Below are 18,708 nucleotides of genomic sequence, written 5' to 3'. Positions count from 1 at the left end.
CCAAGGCGGGAAATTCAAACGGAGATACAGAGAGAAAGAAGGCAGAGTGGGAGAGACGCCATGGAGACACCGGAGAAGCAAGATGTGGGGTAACAAGCCACAAGCCTCGAGGTAAAATATAGAATAATAAAGATGGGTTAATTTAGTTATCAGAGTAGTCAGTAACGAGCCATTGGCCAAACAATTATAATTAGATTAAGCCTCTGAGTATTTGGGAACTGGCAGGCTGGAGAGACACCTCCATTTACACACACACACACACACACACACACACACACACACACACACCTCTTCAAAGTCAGCCTAGATGATATAGTGAGACCCTATCTCAAATAAAACTGAGTGTCTTTTTTTGACCTCTTTCCTGATGTTACATAGAACACAAGCCAGAAGCCAGGTTTGGGAAGCTGACTCACTATAGTGAGGGCGAACGTGGGGTTCTGGAGATGACCCACACCGAGAGTAACTCTGTAGGCATGTTCAACGGCTGTGGGACAGACAGTGTGGTTAACTAGAGGCCCGTGTCAGTAGGCGAGTTTACAGCATGCACATGTGACTGACACCATGAGTATGCCTTTCTTACTGATCAGTGTGAGCCCACGCTTGGCGCCTACGGAATGCCAGCATTTGATGAATGAGGAATGTGTACATACCGAGATTCTGTGCCAAATTCAGGTATGTGAGCTTCGCCTAGAGACGGAAAAGGACTATGACATACTACAGTCTCTCCCTCGGTAGCACTCAGTAGCTCTGACTAGGGCTTGTAAATGTAACAAGTTCTAAGAAACCCCATGGTCTGAGGACCCACCTGTATGTGTTTGCTGCCTAGGAAGCCAATACATTCAAAGGCACAGTGCTTTAGATATGGTCCCTGACTTGATCTCAACCCATTCGACTGGAAACTCCATGGGGCAAACAGCACCTCCAGAGTGTTCATCACACCATACCTGCTCTTGGCATAATGCTAAAATAAAGACGTTTTCTAGATGACCCTGGCTTGATCTGAGCCTATACATGGCCCTTCCCTGACACATGACAATCTATAAATACCTTCTGGTACTCTACCTTAACTCTTTACGATGATGTCAATTAAAAGTCCCAATTCTCAATCAGAGACAAACACTGGCTACATAACCTATATTTTCCTATAATGAAGTCTAAGTTATTTGGGCCTTTTCACAGGAAAAAAAAAGCTAAAAAATTATAAGAAATATATATCAAAAAATCTTAAGACTATTCAAAGCGCTGAGATAATAACGTAAAATTTAGGTCACCAGAGAGCAAATCAGGCAGGAGATGCATTTAGCATTTAGAGTACATTATGCTCTTGGAGAGGCCCAGTTTGGTTCCCAGCACTCACTTCATGGGGTTCACAAGTGCCTGGATCTCTGGCTTCAGGGGGCCTTAGACACATACACATAGTTAAAAATGAAAATAAAATCTAAAAAAAAAAAGCAAAGGAAAACTAGGATCATAACAACATTGTGTGGTTTTGCCAGTCTCCCCCAACCTTAAGCCTGAACTTTGTCAATGACCTCCTGAAGAAAAGAGGTCAGAAATACACATACAATAAATAAATGAGTGAAATAAAAAGTCCAAGAAAAATCAGGTGAGACGTCTAGAAAAAGAGGAAACAAACTAGAATAAAGTCTAACAATGTAGAGATGTGGGCTTGAAGGAGTCCACCAGCATGAAGGTAAAACCAGAGTGGGATACTCCTCCACCAAGAGAGAGATACTTCGGACACCTGCAACCCTGGACGAGTGATTAGGAAATAGGAAGTGGGCAGGACCCACTCTATCAGCTTTTCGTAGAGAGGCTGCCGTTAGTGTGAGTTCCTGAGAACATATGTTCATTATAGCAATTCACATTATCAGTAAGCTTATTTACATTCTGTGATTAGGCCAACTTTGTAGCTAGAAGCTCACAACTGCCTATAACTCCAGCTGCGGGGGACCTGAAGCCTCCTCTGTACTTAAGAGCATCCATACCCACGGCATACATTCCCTCTCTCCCTCTCTCTTTTTCTCTCTCTCACATGCACATGTATACAAAAATAGAAATAAAAATACATCTTCAAAAATAGTTCCACTAAAGTCTTAGCATCTTTGAACCACACATCAACTATGGATCAATGATGTCACCATATGAAAAGAAAAGTTTTGTTTGTTTGTTTTTGTTTTTCAGGACAGGATTTCTCTGTGTAACCGCCCTGTTCTGGAACAGTTCTCCTGCCTCAGTCTCACGAGTGGTCAGATTATAGACACACACCAAGCCAGTTCTACTTTGTAGATTATTTCTCCTGTGAGTCTGCTGAGTAAGAACTCTCCAGAGAGAGCTGAGGACATGGCTCAAACAGTCCTCTGCACAGGGATAGGACATCAATTCAATCCCCAGCACCCATGTATAAAGCCAGGAGTGGTGACACATGCTTATAATCTCAGCACCAAGAAAGTAGAGACAGGTGGGGTTCAATGGCCAGTCAGCCTACCCTGTTTGGCAAGCTCTAGGCCAGTGGTTCTTGACCCCTTTGGGGTTGCATATCAGATATTTACATTACAATTCAAAACAGTAGCAAAATTACAGCTAAGAAGTAGCAACAAAAATAATTTTATGGTTGGGGTTCACCACAACATGAGGAACTGTATTAAGGGGTTACAGCATTAGGAAGGTTGAGAGCCATTAATTACTCTAGGCCAATGAGAGACCTTGTCTCAAAAAACAAGGTGACAGCAGTTGAGCAACAATACCCAAGGCTGACTTCTGACCTATACACATGTACACAACTACACATATACCTGTACACGCCTGCATACATACACAACTTCAGAGACTAGCCATGGAATATGAATTTTTTAATGGGTAGGAAGGAAGTAAAAAGCTATAGTAGTGACAATACCAGCTGAGACTCAGCTCTCAGTAAGTCACCTAACAGCTCGGTCCGAGTTCCTCCCTCTATAAAGTGGTCGCCTGAACAATCCCTGCATGAGGGCCATGAAGACTCTATTTTTTTAATAATTCATTTTTATTTTATATGAATTGGTGTTTTGCCTTCTGTTTGAGGGTGTTGGATTCCTTGGAACTGAAGTCACAGACAGTTGGAGCTGCCATATGGGAGCTGGGAATTGAACCCAGGTCCTCTGGAAGAGCAGCAATCAGTGCTCTTCTGAGCCATCTCTCCAGTCTCCCTCCCCCCACCAGTGAAGACTCTAAACGCACAGTAACAACAAATGCTAACAAGTAAGAAATATGGGCCATCACTGCCGACACAAAGATAGAAGTTTTAGTTTTCTCAGAGGACTTGGCCTGGAAGACTTCAGTTTAGAAAGTCTCGTTTAGGGACTTCCTATCTGCAATGCAGCACGGACGCCACAGCAGCAGAGGCGGTGCTGTGTCAAAAACACACGTTTCTGAGGCTGGTAAGTGACGTCATAGATACAGCACGAAGGCAATCTACTTAGGTGACAGAGTGAGGATGGCTCTGCGTTGACCAGGGTGTTTTTCACATAGCCAGGCCCTCACTGTGGGAACCAGGGTGACACTTTGCTGGCTCTTACCTCTCAGTGTGGGAACCGGGGTGACACTTTGCTGACTCTTACCTCTCAGTGTGGGAATCGGGGTGACACTGTTTGTTTGCTGACTCTTACCTCTCAGCTGCTGGAGCTCCAGGGTCAGACTCTGAATGCTGCCCTCATAGAGCTTGAGATTCTCCAGCGTCTCTGCCTGCAACGATTCGTCCTGCTTTTCCTCCAGCATCGAGGCCAGCTCTTCCTGAGCCCTGGTGAACACGTCCAAGTCGTGTTCCACGTCCTGAATCCTCCCCAGCACCGTGGGGCACGGAGACTGAGGAGACGGAGCCGTCTGGGCTGGGCTCTGCTCTGCAAGCTCAGGGCACTCCTTCTCCGGGGCCTCCCAACTGGGGTGGGCACAGGAGGTGAGCTTGGGAGAGGCTGCACTCATCCTCTGTTGTGTAGAAGGGGGCAGCGGAGCCGGGCGGGAGGGCCGCACTGCCAAGGGGGGTGCGGGTTTGGGGCTCTGGTCAACCAAGTGGGGAGAAATGGATGTTGGGGTACAGGGTCTGGGTGGTGGTGGCCTCAGGGCCTTTCTCCTCTCGGGGAGCTCCTGTGAGGGAACTGACTTTGGGGAGCCTCTGACAATATCCTTCTCAGAGTTAAAATCCATGATTGAAAAGCGGCGTAAGAGTTTATCTGGCTCTGTGCCAGGCCCTGACAGGCTCTTCTCAAACTCTATCAGCTGTTGGGTCAACTTGGAATCCAGGTCGATACTGTCCCCCTGAGGTGCTGTGGTTACCTCTGTGGCGGGCCCCTTGTCTGGTGGCCTAGGCCACCTCTCTGATCTCTCTGGTGCAGAATAGAGGCTGGAGGCCTTTTCTGCAGATGTCTGGTGCTTTGGACCACAGCTGGCCACAGCTGGAGGACGAAAGTAGCTAGGTTTGACTAACCTTGAGGCTGTGAGAGAGGAGGCCCTGTGAAGTGGGGGTGCTGGCTTCTGGGGGGACCTGCACTGGGCATATGTTGTTTTGGGAGGCAGGCTGGAGTAGTCTCTCGTCCTGGCTTCTAGAGGGACAAAGTCCGAGAATAGGTCTAAGCTTTGGTGGCTCCCTCCTGCTGCTGAAGAAAACTGGCCTTTCTGCACTTGGGGGTGAGAGGCTACCCAAGGCTGGGAAGAAAGACCATTGACTGTCTCTGGGGGGCCAGCTGTGGAAGGGTCTTTAACTAGACCCACACCTGGGGAGCTTCCTGAGTCATCTTCACCCTGACCAGCGTTCTCACTCAGAACACACTCAGGGACGTGGTGGTCTAGGGGAGCGGGGGTTCGCCCAGGCAGACCCCGGTCGGGTTTTCCTGCTTCACACTCCTGTGGGCCGAGTATTGCTTCCTCTACCACGGAGCTCTCCAAACCACCCACAGAGCTTTCAGAGTTCTCAGGGAGACTGTCTTCCTGGGGCAGAAGCACCGTTTCCTCCGTCCTGGTGCTGGGACATAACTTCACAAAGCGATGGGGAAAGATGCCTGTCCTGCCCTTCAAACGTCCTTCTAGCCAGCCGTCCTCCAAGGTTCCCAGAATTCGGATTTTATCCCCTACGTCAAAATCCAACTCATTGGGCTCCAGGGCTTGGAATCTGTAGAGGGCAAGCCCATAGGCCCCTATGGGGTCCTCGTCCTCGTCCGCCCCACTTTCTGTCTCTTCTGTAGAGACGTCTACTTCACCATTAGCGATGCAGTTATCTCCACTTCCGAAATTTACCGACTCATCCACAGTCCGCAGGGGCCCCAAAAGCTCTACGAAACCTTCTGGGAAAATGCCTCTCCGACCATCTAACTCTCCTTCAAACCAGCCCGGCTCAGGAACTCCGATAATGGTGATCAAATCTCCTTCCCTGAAGTCCAGTTCCTCATCCAACTGGGCAGACAGCCCCATGAGAGCCCTTGCTTGCCCCATGGAGTATTCTGGGATCTGAAGCAATGCGCTCTGTGAGTGCCACCGGCGGCTCTGGGAGGTGAGGCAGAGCTCACGAACACAAGAAGAGGGGAAGCAGCCCCGGGCACCCCAGCAGCTTCGGCCCTGCAGCCATCCTGAAGTGGGAGTGCCATCGAGAACCACCAGGTCTCCTGAAGAAAGAAGCAAAAGTCAGAACCTCAACCAGAACCCCAGCCATCGCGGCAGCCAGCAGGGCCTTTCTGTCGTTGAGATAGGACTGCACTGCGTGGCCCAGGCTGTCACCAGCTCTTGTGCTGCAGCCCCCTGAGTGCAGGGCTCTATGTATATTTGTGGAGAGTCTCCCCTTCCACCTCGTGGGGCCCGAAGACAGAGCTCAGGTTGTTGGGTTTGGCAGCAAGCACCTTCACCTGTTGAGGCATCTCGCTGGCCCTATAATAAGATCTTTAAAAGACTCCGGTGACCTGCTAATTTGTTGTTGCAAATAACCAGTACTTCAGGTTATCGTCACAAAATATAAACCCAAAAGTTACCTTTGTGCTAGTGGTTAGACTCGCCTCAGTTTTAAAGATGCACTCCATAGTTCTATAACCAATTACTTTATAACAAATGGCTGATTATGTAATTATGGATATTCATTTTGTGGATTACTAACTTTAATCCTACTTTTAGCCTTCCCCCCGTCAGTGCACGGGTTCACTCTCCGGGGCAGAGCTGCTTGAGGGACACAGAACAGTGGCAAACAGTAAGAAGGAGGGGACAGCAGAGCATGGTTCCTAGTCAAAGGCGATCTGTCATGTTCTTGACGCGATTACTTTAATTGTATGGAGTTTGCCTGCACATGTCTGTTAACCAGGTAGATGCAGTACCCGAGAAGGACAGAAGAGGGAGTCAGATCCCTCAGAACTAGAATTACAGCTGGTTGTGAGTCACTGTGTCGGTGCTGGGAACAGAATCCTGGTGCTCAGCACTCTTCACTTCACAGCCCTCTCTCAGCCTCACTCCTGATTTTTCTTTTCTTTTCTTTTCTTTCCTTTTCTTTCGAGACAGGGTTTCTCTCTGTGTAGTCCTGGCTGTCCTAGAACTCACTCTGTAGACCAGGCTGGCCTCGACCTCCCTGAGATCCACCTGCCTCTGTCTCCCAAGCGCTGAGATTAATGGTGTGAACCACCTGTGCCCAGGACTTGGTTGCTGATTTTTAAAAAGATTGTGTGCCCTACCTTCCCAAGTGCATGTAAGTGACTTCGTGATGGGCACACTTCTCTTTGTATGGTAAGAGTCTGAGATGTTGCCTTTTGCATAGTGAACACTCAGTATCCATTTGTTAATAATGATTATTTTTATTCTTAGCCTCAGCTCTCAAATTCATGGTGTCCTACATCTAAAATTGACCCCATTGCTACCTTCCTTGTTCCTTCTAATTTCTTCTTTCAAAACATTCTCCATTTATTAATTCTCTTTCTAATATCCTAGCCTAGCTTAATCCCCACTGTCTTCCCTTTTAAATATCACCTCAAACATTATTTCTTCCAGCCCATCAAATGATTATAAATGTGCCAATTTTACTGCATCCTTTCGCCTAAACTCCAGGCACCCGAGACATGACCTGCTGCTCATGAATTTCTCTCCTGATAACCCTGCTTTGTTTTCTGAGCTAGGGTCTCACTGCAGAGCACAGGCTGGCCTGAAGCTTGTTCCCGTTCTCCTGCCTCAGACTCCCATGTGCTGGGAACAACCCTATTCTTATTGTCTGGGTTCACATGTTTGCTCTGCGCACACTCTGAGGAGTCTCTTTACCGAGACACCAATGGGCCATTCTGTTTTCACCCCGCTCAAGCCTGTGCTTGGGTTTTATCCAGTCTGTTCTCCAACCATCCATCATGATCTCGCCTATGGCATGAGATCCTGGGAAATCTCACACAAGGGGATTTTTCCTTTGTATGCTTTTGAGGCAGGGTCTCATGATGTCTCCCAGGCTGGCTTCAACCTCGTGACCCGCCTCAGCCTTCTTTCTAAGGGCTTGGGTTAAGCGCGTGTACCACCGCATACTGCTCAACTCCAGATCTCTACTATTGACACTCCCTCTCCATCCGAGATTAGCAGGCTTCTTAAAAACATCTTAGGAGCTCACATTACCTTGACCATCTGTGGTCTAGCAAAGAACCCCACTTCTCCCTTAGGTCCTGGCATTTGCATATTAGCATAGTGTATGGCACATAACATATTTTAGACTTTTATTTAGAGACACCTAAAAATAGTGTCTTGCTCCCATATTCCTGTAGTCCTTAATTTTTGAACCCACATGCACTGGCCAAAGCTTTGGGTCCTGAGAATTACAAGTGTCCCCCCTTCCCCAGTGACCCTAAGGCCTGCCATCCAGGCCACAGAGGGAAGTCACTGGTGACATGACTGCTCAGACACAATGGGTCTCTTGGTGAATAGGAAAATCAAAGCATGCCATAACTCCCACTTTGCTGGCTCTGAAATGCCAGGCTCACTTCAAGCTGTAGAATGACAGTGTTCTCTGTCTGGCCAGAGCTCCATGAACTTGGACAATAGGGCTTGTTTTCCTGTCTATTCCAACAGTGGTTTTGATGAGCTTTGTTTCCGGGCAGACTGTGACTGGGCTGCTTATTCACAGATGATAAAGGAGGATTTTCAAAACGAAATAAGACGACTCCCTCTCAGGCCAGCACACACAATTTAGATGGCACTTTAGTTCACCCCCCCTTATGTTTCTAATTTTGTCCTTTGTTTTCCCTCTTAGTGACTATTTTATTTTATAGGACTGATTGCTCCTGGGATAGGTTTGTTGTTGTCTTGATTTCTCTAGTTTTTGTTTTCAAAAGTCTCCTGTTTTAATTAGTCCAGCAAGCTATTTCCCCAGAGTCCTGAGTAATTCTTTAGGAATGGAGGTACCCAGTGGTTCTAGACTTCAGAAACACCAATATAAAGAATTCCTGAGACGGTGGGACTAGGTTGGGGAACAGGATGGCAGAAATTGTGGTGACCCTCAGGGTCAAATGTGACTACTCCCAGCCACACTGTTTGCCTTTGATTGGAATTTTCCTTTGAACAGGAAGTGGGCTGGAAGTAAGATTACAGAAAGGAATGCAGGTCTTGTTAGACTCTCACAGTCTGTTTCTGCAGGGTCAGCTTCCTCCTTGACTCCACGCATGGCACTAGCTGCCCAGGAGACGGTGTGCGTCAGACCACACTTCTCTTTATCCTATTCATCTCACGGCATTAAATATTAATACAGATCAGTCACTAACTTAGTTACACATTATCAGTTCATTTTATTGGCCCTTTGAGAGGAGGTTGGCTGGAAGTACAAGGTGTAGACAGCCATAAGCATTGTGTGTTCTATGAGAAAATGATGGACGGTATCCCATAATATACAGCCTTTTCCTGTTCTCAGTCTCCTGATCTTTTTGTCTTTCCCTTGACATATTCCTTCCTTCCTTCCTTTCTATTTGTTTTTCTTTTTTCTTCACTTTTTTTCTTTTCTTTCTTTTTTTTTTTTTGACAGTTGGTGATTCTAGCCACTCATAGTGACTCTTCTAGAAGACAGTTCTGTTTCTGAACCCAAAACATAAACAGTCCAAAACAATTGGGTGGCTTCATGACAGGGGGAAGGGTGACACCTGCTGGAAGATTACGGATGACTCTAACTCCAGGTAGACTGTCGGGGGAAACATGCCATCCATCCATCCCAGTTTCAGGTGATGATGGCACAAACAGCCCTCAGGAGCCAGAGTTATTCTCTTTGCCTGGCTTACACTATAACCTCACACGAGTCTTCTCAGTGCTGACTTAGGCAGAAAATCTTGCTCTTAAAAAATTTTTTTTTGAAATCTAAGACTTGACCATACAACATATAATGTTGAAGCAACACTAATTCTAGCAGATATTCTCTCAAATTCTTCATAATATTAAATGTAAAGTTTATTTACACACGATACATGCTTCTACCCATTGTTTTCAGCAGAAGCCAGGACTAGGGAAGAAAAAGCCCATGCTAAAGCTGGGGGTGTGACTCCAAGGCAGAGTGGCTGTCTCGCTGCCTAGCGTGCAATGGCTGGGTTTCAGCCTCCAACACCAGATCAAGCAAACAAGCAACAAGCAGCCCATTCTGCTCATACCCTGTGCATGGCTCACAGAGACACCAGCAGGCTCGTGTCCTCCTCCTCCTACCTGGGGAGGCCTGCTCTGGACTCCAGACCACCCTGGTAGAGCTACGAGCGAGGACAAAGACCCTGCTCATGGTCTCGTTCACAGTCTTCAGTGTGATTAGCAAGAAGGCTACAGACCAGAGGTAGAGACAGAGACTGAGTACACACTAACACGCAAGAAAGTCCCAAGACATCGAAAAATCCAATGTTCTTTTCCTCTCGTTGACTAGGGGCTTGGTTCCCCTCTGTGTGTGTGTGTGTGTGTGTTGTGTGTGTGTGTGTGTAGGAATTAAGCCCGTGCCTTCAGCATCATACTAAAGAATAGTTACAATACAAACGCACAGTTTGTCAGCTCTTCTGTTTGGATAAGTTGCCTGGGACATCACAAGCCTCAGGCTGCAGCGCTACTGCTCTCTGTTTGTGTATAAAGGCATGGACTTAGCCAAGTGGACATGTGGAAACTGTTTCCTGCCCATCTTTGGAGGTCTGTGCCTGCTAGAGTACAATGGTGAGAAATACCTGACACGTCCTGAGGATGCGGCTAGCACCATCTGTTTAAACTGTTCCCTGTAATGGGGCAGCCTTGCATCTAGCTCTTATTGGCCACATCAAAATGACTGTTTCCCCGTGGTACATTAGTATAGAGTGATGTCAGCAAATCACACAAGGCAGTATTTCTGGGGAAGATATTACCACTGTCTGAAGTGTCTACAACACTGGACTGAGGATACGCTGAGAGTCGCTGTCCTGAGCCCATACTTCTTACCTGTAGTTATGCACAATGGACAGTTACCAATACTGCCAATGCTGAAGCTTCCATAAGAATACTTTTGTAGGGGCGGCAGAGATGGCTCAGCAGTTAAGAACATGTACTACTGTTACAGAGGACGGGTTCCCAGCACCCACATCAGGCAAGTGGAAGCCCAGCCAGGGATCCCTTGCCCTCTTCCTATTTCCCAGGTACCTGCACTCATGTATACATATTCATATTTCACCCCCCCACATGATTAAACATAAAAATAGACTGGCATGGTGGCACACACCTTTAATACCAGCACTCAGGAGGCAGAAGCAGGTAAATCTCTGTGAATTGACGCCAGCCTGATCTACATAAGAAATTCCAAGCCAGCAAGGGATATATGGTAAGACCCTGTCTCAAAAAAAAATAAAAATAAAATCTAAAACAATAAGAGAATACCTTTCCGGGAAAATCCTATGCCAATTGTCAAGCCCTGCTAGCATAAGGCTGCGCTCTCTCCTGCACTGTGTCAGCACTGCAGACTTCACAGAGACTGACTAACCAGTGCCAACATCTTTAAAAGACCCTGTCCTCAAGATTCTGCGCTCTCTCCCGCACTGTGTCAGCGCTGCAGACTTCACAGAGACTGACTAACCAGTGCCAACATCTTTAAAAGACCCTGTCCTCAAGATTCTGCCGGCCTCCGATGCTCTCTTACCTCGATGGAGAGAAAGACTGTTCGGCTCCCGAGATGTGAATTCGCAGGTGCAAACAAACAGACTCTCCCCCTCTTTCAGGCTGGGGATTGTGACAGCCTCCACAAAGCTGCTGGGAAACTGTCCTGAAAAACAGAAGCACACATGTTAAACATGGAGTGTTCTCATAAGATCAAATTTTCTTTGTCTGTCTGTGTTCCAGGACGACTCTGTTTTTCAGTCCATTCACAAGCATAGATTGAAAATTGACCTATCTAATAATTAGAGAACTTACAAAGGTAAATAAAGTACGCATCACAGAACAGATGTATGCAGAGGACACCGAGACTGGGCCAGGGAGATGGCTCTGCAGGTAAAGGCACGTGCTGCCTGACAACTCACGCTAGACTCCCAGGTCCCCATGGCATAAGGAGAGAAATGAATCCTGCAAGAGGTCCTGTGCTCTCCACATGCACACACACATACACACACACACAGAGGCACACACTACACACACACAGATGCACACATACACAGAGGCACACACATACACAGAGAGACACACACAGACACACACAGGCACACACACAGGCGCGCACACACACACACACAGACACACACATACACAGAGAGACACACACACAGAAACACACACACAGACACACATACACAGAGAGACACACACACACAGAGACACACACACATACACACACACTACACATACACAGACACACACATACACAGAGAGACACACACACACAGAGGCACACACACTACACACACACAGACACATACATACACAGAGAGACACACACACAGAGACACACACAGACACACACAGGCACACACACAGGCGCGCGCACACACACACACAGACACACACATACACAGAGAGACACACACACACACACAGAGACACACACACAGACACACATACACAGAGAGACACACACACACACAGAGGCACACACACTACACACACACAGACACACACATACACAGAGAGAGACACACACACACAGGCACACACACAGGCGCGCACACACACACACACACACAACCTAAATAAGCTTTAAACACAGGCACTCTGGCACTCTAACAGTTCACCGAAGAAGGAAATGTGAGCTGGGTGGTCTTGGTCTTCAAAGATCTGAAAATCTACTTAGATAAAATGGATAATGGGACCCTGAAACCCACACACATAGCCATGGAGGTTCAGAGGAGGCTGAGGATGGGTCGGGAGGAACACAAGGTTTTTATGAAGCAGAGCAGTTCAGTCTGAAGACGGGTAGAGTTTTATAGGTAGTGTTGGAAGACAGGGCCTGCCAGCTGGAGGAAAACAAGAGATATTTCCTGAATCTGCTCACATATCCCCAGACCCACCACCTTGGTATGATCCATTATCGCCTGCCTTCTGGGTGACAGTGGATCTTTTAGAACTCGCTCTGTAGACCAGGCTGGCACTCACAGAGATCCGCCTGCCTCTGTGATGCTTTATTTTATGTGTATGTGTGTTTTATCTGCTCTTTATCTACACACCATATGCAGGCCAGAGGCTCCTCTGAAACTCCAATTAGATTGTGGTGAGTTGCCATGGAGAAGCTGGGAATCGAACCCAGGCCCTCTGGAAGGGCAGACAGTACTCTTAACCACTCAGCTATCTCTCCAGTCCCTGGCCCCTTATTCTTAAAGTAAGAGCAGCGACATTTCTAGGACAAGTAAGAGCAGCGGCATTTCTAAGACACGGATCTGGCGATGTTGAAAGCACCAGGTTCTGGCTTCCTCAACTTCTTACCTCGTACACCTTGGTTCCCTGGACTCCTCAACCTCTTGGTGGCCTACTCATGTTACCTCAGCACCCCTGTGTTCACAACCATGTTAGGGCCACTGAGCAAGCAATTCTCTCTGCCTTGCTAACACCTACTCGCCGGCTTTATCTGAACAGAAGCCATGACTTCTACTAGAAAATAATCTGTGTATTCCCCCAATGATGGTAAGTGCTCCCAGCACCTGCTCTCAGAACTACATCACATACTCCAGGCCAGATGCACCCAAACATGTGTAAATGAAGGACTAACTTAGTATAACTGTGTGGCATGTGATGGGAAGCTCTGCCGCTCTTTAGGGCAGTTAATGGAGGAAACCCATGTTAACATGAATCTCAGAACAGAAGAAAGGGAACCAGGAGCACAAGCGTGGGAGACAGGAGCATCCACAGTAGAGGGTGGCTTTAATTGATTTTTGTCAATGCATATCTAGGAGGGACTGAGGAGGATAAACCAGTCTCCCCTGAAAAGGATGGGAGAGGGGACAGGAGCTGTTAAAGGGAGAAAGCCCATGCTTACCCGAGGCAAGCTGCCTGCGAGGAGCAATGATAAACACCAGGAGCTCCGAACAGAGGAGTAATGCACAATTTGAGAGGGGAATAAGAATGAAAGACGGAGCACTGGGAAGGGAAAGAGAAAACAGACAGAAAACTAGGCTGGCGCAGCAGGTGTCTACCCGTCCAGCCTCCACAAGAGATCAATACAGAGAGACGGCAGCGACTCTCCTCACAGGCCAGAGCCATGTGTGAGCACGGAAGGAAGACGTGGCAAGAGCGACATTACCCACTTGGACTTCCCATTGGACCTTCAATGTGCAAAGAAGAGGGGGCTGTGTGTAGAGGGAAACCTCTTACCTGTAACATCTTCCTTCTTTCCTAGAAGCCAAAATTCATCCACCACGGCCAACACCTCAATAACATCTCCCACGAAGAGGGGCAGCTCCTCTGAGACGCTAGGGCAGAAGTCAAAGATGGCTCGGACCACGGAGCCAGCCTCCATGCTTCACAACCTAGAAATCCCAAAGCATGAGAAAACACAGGTATTTAAGGCATACCATAAACCTGTTTTTTAAAAACCTAACACCTAAAATAGGAAGCTAATAGAAATGCAATAGAAAATATATAAAATATAAAATGTAAAGTTGTTTCTTTAAAAATAATAATTTATGTCATGTGGTGGTGGTGCACAATTTTAATCCCAGCACTTGGGAGGCAGAGGCAGGCGGATCTCTTGTGAGTTCAAGACCAGCCTGGTCTACATGACCTAGCTCCAGGACAGCCTCCAAAGCCACACAGGGAAACCCTGTCTTGAAAAACCAAAGGAGGAGGAGGAGGAGGAGGAGAAGGAGAAGGAGAAGGAGAAGGAAAGAAAACCAAAGAAGAAAGAAAGAAAGAAAAAAACCCAAAAGACTTCACATTTCATATAGCATTTCATCCATTTCCCATGACAATCATAAGACGAGGATGGTGGCCATCTGCAAGCAGACACTCTAATTTGTCCAAGAACACAGAGCGGCAGGGCCAGAACTCACACACCAAGGGTTGAAACCCACAGAAACACGGAAGTTCATGAAAAGAATGAGAAAGGGCCAGAGATGGTGTCTCTAGGGGATGTTTCTTACCAGCAGACCAAGCATATGTTTCTGGTTTGAAGATGCCTGTGGCCCAATCTGCACTGTCGCAATGCATGATGGACCCATTACCCTGTTGTGTCGGGTTGGCATACTAAGGATGTGTCTATACACTAGCAAAAGGGCACGAGAGGCATCTGTGTGTTCACTTGGGAATGCTCAGCCATGATTGGATCAACCTTCTCCAAATGCCTTCCCAGGGACTGCACCAGGGCATCTCAAGTTCTCCAGGCTGGCCCAGTGTTTCTTTCTTCTCCTCAAAGATTCACTCAGTATTGTTAGAGGAGTAGATATTTTTTCCATCTCACACATGACTAACCTCATCAAAAAGCACCGGACAGATCAGTGAGAAGGCTCAGCTGATAAAGGTGTCTCCAAGCCCAGCAACCAGAGTTTGATTCCCAGGACCTATGACAGGGAAGAGAACCAGGGGCTTGAGGGACAGCCAAGCAGTTAAGAGTGCTTCTGGCTCCTCTAGGGGGCATGCCTTTGATTTCCAGCATCCAAGTCAGGTGACTCACAACCGCCTATGATTCTAGCTTATAGGAAACCAAAGCCCTCTTCGGGCCTCTGGGGGAACCCACATGATGTGAGATAATGCTCTTGTTCACTGTAAAGATTTGTCACTTATATTGGTTTAATAAAATGCTGATTGACCAGTAGCCAGGCAGGAAGTACAGGCAGGGTTACCAGACTGGGAGAATTCTGGGAGCAGGAAAGGGAGAGACACAGTCACCAGCCAGATGCAGAAGAAGCTAGATGAGAATGCCTTATGGAGAAAGGTACCAAATGAGAGATAAAAATTATGGGTTAATTTAAGTTGTAAGAGCTAGTTAGTAATAGGACTAAGCAACAGGCCAAACAGTTTATAATTAATATAAGCCTTTGTGTGTTTAATTGAGACAGAATGGCTACAGGACTGGGTGGGACAGAAAATTCTGTCAACACCCACATACACAAGATACACACACACACACACACACACACACACGCACACGCGCACACACACGCACGCACGCACACATGTGCGCGCATATGCACAGAGAGAGAGAGAAAGTAAATAAGTATGTATAAGTATTTAAAAAGAACTAAATGCCTAATGGAAAGAAAACATTAAGCTACAACCGTAGGCTTACAACTTTCACTGGTGTGAAAAAAAAACACAGGAAGCGTCTAATAAATAGCAGTATATTGATATTTTGCCCATGTTCCATAATTAAATATTACACATTTGATTTGTGCTGTCGGGTCAAAGTCGCTTGTTATTGTATTACTGGGATTTTGTTTTTCAATAATGGGATGACTGGGGCCACAGCACAAAAGAGAAGTGGCCCCCGCACTCCTCGTCCCTGTCCACCTCAGGCTTTCTGCTTTCCCTTTTCCTCTTAAGGTGCTTTGCATAGAACCCAGGGCCTCACACATGCTAGACAAGGGTTATACTACCGAGCATCTATTAAAAGCATCTAATTAGCTATGCCTGGTGGTGCATGCCTTTAATTCCAGCACTCAAGAGGTAGAGAGATAGTCATCTTTGTGAGTTGGAGGCTGGACCGGTCTATATAATGAGCTCCAGGTAAGCCAGGGCTATATAGTTAAAAGCAAAACAAACAGACAAAAAAAAAACCCAAATCTAATATTTGTATAAAATACTCTGAAGTGATAGCATAGTGTGTATATAAAACACTAGGCTTCTGCAGTGAAGAAGAGCCAAGTTCAAATCCCGGCTTTACTATTCATTACTTATTCACCCTGGACACATGGCTTAAACTCTCAGGCCTTCCGTTTCCATGACCTGAGAAATGAAGATGCTAATACTTCTACAGTAACCGTCATGAGGATGACTATAATGATAGAGATCAGTGACCAACGCTGACACAGTGCTTCCTCATGCCACACACTGTACTGTGGGACACATCAATGAGTCCTCACAATGACCCGCCCATTTATTATTAGTTCCCAATGGGCAGATGAGGACACAGGTTCAAAGAAGTGATAAATTCTGTCAAAGGTCACACAGGAAGTCAGAGACAGAATGGGAATCCAAATCGTCTGTCACCAAAGCCTTGCCTAGTATGCTGAATGAGTGCACTGAGGACATGACAGGCATAGTAGCCTCTCAATAAACATTAGTGCCTATTATAAGTCACTTTCACAATTAACTACAAGTTCAAGTCTGTGTCTCTGATTACCAAAGAATGTACAAGCAGACAAACACGTCAATACTTACTATTTCAACATGGTTAGTTTAATCTTGACCATGTTTTAAAATGAGCACATGGGGTCGAGTGGGATGGCACATACCCCAAAATCCTGGAACTCAAACAGCTGAGACGGGACAACTTTGAAACCCAGACCAGCCTGCTCTCTGTAGTCAGATCTTGTATGAAAAGCAAAGCCAAACACATCGTGTGCCTTTCTGACATCTCCCAAAGAAGATACCAAATGGACGTGGCTTACTCAACAGCGGGAAGCAGGTGCACTGCTGCGGCCGTGCAGTGCGGGGCTGCATTTCCCCTCAGCCACGGCCCTGGACAGTTACAAGCCCCAGGCCTTCTGCGTGCTGCAGCCTGCTTCAGCTTTCAACTGGCCTCCCTCATCCGCTTCATTTCTTAAACAGATTTATCTATTTCTTTTTATGCATATGGGTGTTTTGCCTATATGTGTGTCCCCACACCACATGTGTGCCTGGCGCCCAGCAGAAGAGGATGTCAGGTCCCCTGGAACTGGAGTTACAGATGGTCGTGCGCTGTCATGTGGGGTCTGTGAACTGAGCTGGGTCCTCTAGAAGAGCAGCAGTGCTCTTACGTGCTGAGTCATCTTTTCAGTCACTCCACCCTCCAATCAGCCTTTCCACCCTCTTCTTAATTTTTATATTTTTGAGACAGAGTCTTAACCATGTAGCCCTGGCTGGAACTTGCTATGCAAACAAGACTGGCCTTGAACTTACAGAGATCCACCTTGCTTCTACATCCCAAATGTTGGGACTAAAGGTGCACACCTCCGTACCCAGCTCAACATACTTTCTAGTGGGCTGTTTACAATCCACAGCACCAACTTCACTAAAAGTTCTCAGATCAATAAAAGTAAGCAAACTCTAGATGGCAGGCTGACACTCCCACAGAGCTAAAGGGCACACATTGGCCTGGAGATTTCAACAGCTTTCAAGTGCTCTGAGGCCCCTTTCTTAGTGTCTGGCTGTCTTCCAGGCATCTGAAGTTACCAGATGTCAGATTTCTGCAGGAGGGTCACGTCTAAGAATTTTTTAAAACAGAAAACTAAGCACAACATTTGACAAGTCTCTTAGCCATCTATGTTATTAAAATAAGCCCTCAGGGTTGGATCAAGATGGACATACTTTTCTGGTACATTTTTTCAAAGTTCTCGCTGTCTGACCAAATGTACGGCTCGCTCCCTGAACTGCTAAGAAGCAGCCTCAGACCCACTGATTCCGTGTGTTCCAGTCCTGTGAGCTGAAAGGGTTAAGCCTTCCTCCTGGCACCTTTTCACACCACCGGAAAGTGACTCATACACAGAGGAGAATCTGGTTCAATAAACTCTTTTACTAACTGACCTCCTACTCTGCTGGAATGAGTGTGGAATCCCGAGAACACACACCCTAGGAGGGCACAGAAGTCACAGCCCCCATGATTCCTGTGTGCAACCAGACGGCGGGGCTTGACGGCTCCCACTTTATGTAGGTGATGAACTCTTCCGGAGTTGTCCCTGCCCTGTACACACACTGAGAAGCACCTATTGTCACCCACGCTGGGGCCATTTTAGACGCCCGAGTTTGGTTCACAACTTAATCATGGGTGGCTTCTGTCAGCTGCTCTAATCCACATGGAAGTTTGTAGGAGACACTGCAGGGCAGATGGGCAGTGGCGAAGCTGGGGAAGTTACTGTCCAGTGCAGCACAGTGTCAGGGACATCGAAAAGATGCAGAACGCCACCCCTTCCTACTGGTGAACACCTGTTTCCTCCTCCGAAGAGGTGCTCCACGTCTCTAATATAAATATCCTTGGAAACCCTTTCAGAAGGTGAACTCTGTGAAGGAAGCCTTTTCGTCTGTCTGGGGGCCCACGGCAATGCCAGTATGGGAAAGCTTAAGTGACTGACAGATCTGATGGAAATATCTGAAACTGCTCACATCTGAGCCCATAGTTCTGCTCACCTAAAGGCAAAC

At 47.0% G+C, this 18,708-nt stretch overlaps 1 protein-coding gene across 1 annotated transcript in view; it reads right to left on the bottom strand.

The window, feature by feature from the left end:
• The window catches only part of LOC101838167 (dynamin binding protein), a 96,528-nt gene that overhangs the window by 56,085 nt on the left and 21,735 nt on the right, over positions 1 to 18,708 (bottom strand). Inside the window, exons 2-4 of the mRNA XM_005063559.4 lie at positions 13,750 to 13,904; positions 11,093 to 11,215; positions 3,648 to 5,633 (exon numbers count right to left, since the gene is read on the bottom strand). Of these exons, the coding sequence (XP_005063616.2) occupies positions 3,648 to 5,633; positions 11,093 to 11,215; positions 13,750 to 13,894 (2,254 nt within the window). The 5' untranslated portion in view covers positions 13,895 to 13,904. The remainder of the gene's footprint in view (positions 1 to 3,647; positions 5,634 to 11,092; positions 11,216 to 13,749; positions 13,905 to 18,708) is intronic.

The sequence above is a fragment of the Mesocricetus auratus genome, unplaced genomic scaffold, assembly GCF_017639785.1.
Source record: "Mesocricetus auratus isolate SY011 unplaced genomic scaffold, BCM_Maur_2.0 Super-Scaffold_4256, whole genome shotgun sequence".
NCBI lineage: Eukaryota > Metazoa > Chordata > Mammalia > Rodentia > Cricetidae > Mesocricetus > Mesocricetus auratus.
The sequence above is the reverse complement of the archived record's forward strand: the minus strand, read 5'-3'. Positions and strand labels throughout refer to the sequence as shown.